The 2,838-nt window shown below is 52.0% G+C and overlaps 1 protein-coding gene across 1 annotated transcript; it reads left to right on the forward strand.

Annotated features, from left to right (window-relative positions):
- The first annotated feature begins 767 nt into the window (after positions 1 to 767).
- On the forward strand, positions 768 to 2,152 carry FANCF (FA complementation group F). Its single transcript, XM_033006949.2, has one exon. It carries the CDS (start codon positions 768 to 770, stop codon positions 1,875 to 1,877), a length of 1,110 nt encoding a protein of 369 aa, XP_032862840.2. The 3' UTR covers positions 1,878 to 2,152.
- Positions 2,153 to 2,838: the final 686 nt, after the last annotated feature.

Here is a 2,838-nt window from a genome sequence, read left to right on the forward strand (position 1 = left end):
GAAAGGGATCACCTCTTCTTCCTGCAAAGAGGAGCAGTAACAGCATATTTCCAACATGATGTTTGGTGAGCATCTGTGTGCAAACTGGCTGTGTTGATGCCCAGAAGGTTAAGGTAGGTGCTAACCATTACTTCTGCAGGCAGCCAGAGGCTTAGTGCGGGTACTGGGAAATGCGGGGTACCCTGCGGAACCACTAATGAGCTATAAAGCCATTAGTTGGTAGGTCAGTAGGGCCAGCACTGCTGTGTGGGCTGAGCAGGGTTTAGCCCTGGCAGGGTGTAGAGCTGTTGGCAGCACAGAGAAGCCAGCCCAGCTCTATGCTGAGCTCGGCCATGGATGTTCTCCAGGAATGGGGCATACCACAGGAATTGGGAAATACCCACAAATGCCGGGCAGGGGATGTTTGCTCTTGAGGAGTTTTATTTCTTAAGGGATATTTAGGAATATTAGTATAAGATTTATTCTAATCCTTTGAGCGGTTGTGTGGTTTGTTTTCTTTTTTTTTTTGTTTTTTAATCCTGCTCGATTTTTAACGCTTTAATTCGGCTCCATTCCCCCGCCTTTCCCTGAGGGATTAGACACAAACGACGGGCGCCTGAGGGAAGTTAGTCTCCTTTAACGGAAGATCAACTCCGCCTCGGATTGATGTGAAACTCATCCAATAGAGTTACAAACCCCCACCCTCCCCGGTTCGGATTGGCTTCGTATCGCGGGGAGAGGCGGGACTTCTGCTCAAACCGGTGGCGCCAAGCGGGCGCCCTGCCGCCATGGAGGCCGTGCTAGAGCAGGTGGAGCAGTTGCCTGCGCTCCTGGCCGTATCCCGCTCCGCGCTGGTGCGCGACTGGGACTCCTTGACCCTGGACAGGGCTTTAGAGTGGGCCCGCTATTTCCAGCACCTCCATGACCGCTTCCGCACCCGGTCTCGGCTCCGGGAGGCCCTCGGGCGGCGGCTGCGGCGGGGTCAGCCGAGCCCTCTGCTCGGCTTCCCCCACTTGGGACGCTGCCCGCAGCTGCTGGGCCTGGCGCTGCTGGAGAACCGCGCTCTGCCGCCCGCCGCCTGCCGCCGCCTGCTCCACAGCCTGCTGCAGCCCGTCGGCGCGGCGGCCGGCCCCGAGTCCCGCGACCTGGCGCTCCTCGCCCGCCGGAAGGCCGCCTCCTGCCTTATGGGGCTGCCCCGCCACCCGCCGCGGGCCCCGTCGGCGATGGAGCCGCAGCTGCAAGCGGAGGCGCAGCTGCTGGTGACCCGGCTGCGAGAGGAAGGGCAGGAGGTCGAGCCGGCTGGAGGGGCTGCGGGGCAGCTGCCCTGGCTGGCCGGTGTCCTGGAGCAGCTCCCCCAGTCCCGGGCTTTCGGGGTGGTGGCGGCGGCGTTGCTCTTGCTGAGGCAGGGGAGCGTCGCTGAGCAGGCCGGGGACAGGGATCAGGATGGGAACAGACTAGACACAAACCAGGCGAGTGCAACGGGAGAGGAATGCGTTGCCGGTTACCTGCTTTCCTGGCTTCTGGAGAAGCCAGGGCGATTTTCTGCCTTCTGCCTTTTCCTGCCTGGCTCCCTTCTTGCCTCCCTAGCTGGTCACTACTCCCAGTTAAGCAGACCTTATTTGGACCTCTTAACCAGCTGGGGAAGCCACTTGTTCTATGACCCATTTCAGGGACAGTGGGTTAAAAGTTGTCCTGACAAAGCTGAATTGTCCTGGGAGGAGCTGAGGGAGCGCTTCAGCTGCCTCTGTCAGGGATCTGTGCTACTCAGGGGACAGACCCAAGCTGCTCTGAAACTGCTGAAGGCACAGGATGGAGACTTCAATGTTCGTGGCCTAAGTGTCTGGACTGACCTACTGATGGGAGTAGAGGAATATCTGAGGAAAGAAGCAGAGTGCTAGTGTGTGAACGTAAAAGCAACATGAAAACTTCTGAAATCTAGCAAATCTGCTTACCTCTATTTGATAGAAGAGCAAGAAAACTGTACCTCACTTGGGGTTGAAAACCAAGCGTTGTGACTGTTGATCACACTGCTTCTGACTGCATGTCAAATCTCTCAGGGAGGCCTGGTGCTCTCTTGGAATTTCACTGTTAATTTTGGTCACTGCATGAAACGTTTTTCTTTTCCGTACTTGCTGCTCACCTAATAAAATGAAGAAAATGCTTTCTGTTTCAAGTGTAGAATAGTTTCCTGTTTAGATATTACAGTTCAGATAAGATCATGGTAGTCCTGTCTCTAACTGCTGGAGGCTGACCAAAAGCTCAAAGGGAAGATAGAGTTTCAGACACGACAACTCCAAATTCAGGGTTAATTTTGTAGTGGTTCTCTTCATTGGGCTGTCTGTTCTGGTGGCTGCTTTTATGCTTCTTTAGCTCTTGCACATGACTTAGCCCCTGGGTTGAAGTGAAAGTGAGAGAAAGCCAACTGGAAAGCTTATTGAAAAATTCTAAAATTAGAATGCTTTATTAGTTGCTATATTATATGATAATATCCAAGCATTTCCTAAGAAAACTGCAGTAGAATGTAGGGTGTTCTGTGTGGCTTTCTTCCTTCTTCCATAGTCCGTAACATTTTTATTTTTGTTATGTGGAGCAGAAAAATGAGTGAACAACAAACTTTTTTAATGGATGACAATTTTTTTCTTCATTCTTTTATGTTCAACCAGATTGTGTAAGCAAAAGTTGATAGTGTAGTTTTCATCTTAACTGATCACTGTCATTTAAAATGAGTATTGTAATGCAAAGGTAACATGTTCACATGTGGTTAGCTCTGTACTGCCAAAAGTGAGCGGTGTGATAAGAGAATAGTCGAGGAGGATGGGGGGAAATATAGGTGAATACCACAAAAAGAGGTTGACATTG

This window comes from Tyto alba, unplaced genomic scaffold (assembly GCF_018691265.1).
Source record: "Tyto alba isolate M040663 unplaced genomic scaffold, T.alba_DEE_v4.0 Super-Scaffold_8, whole genome shotgun sequence".
Lineage (NCBI taxonomy): Eukaryota > Metazoa > Chordata > Aves > Strigiformes > Tytonidae > Tyto > Tyto alba.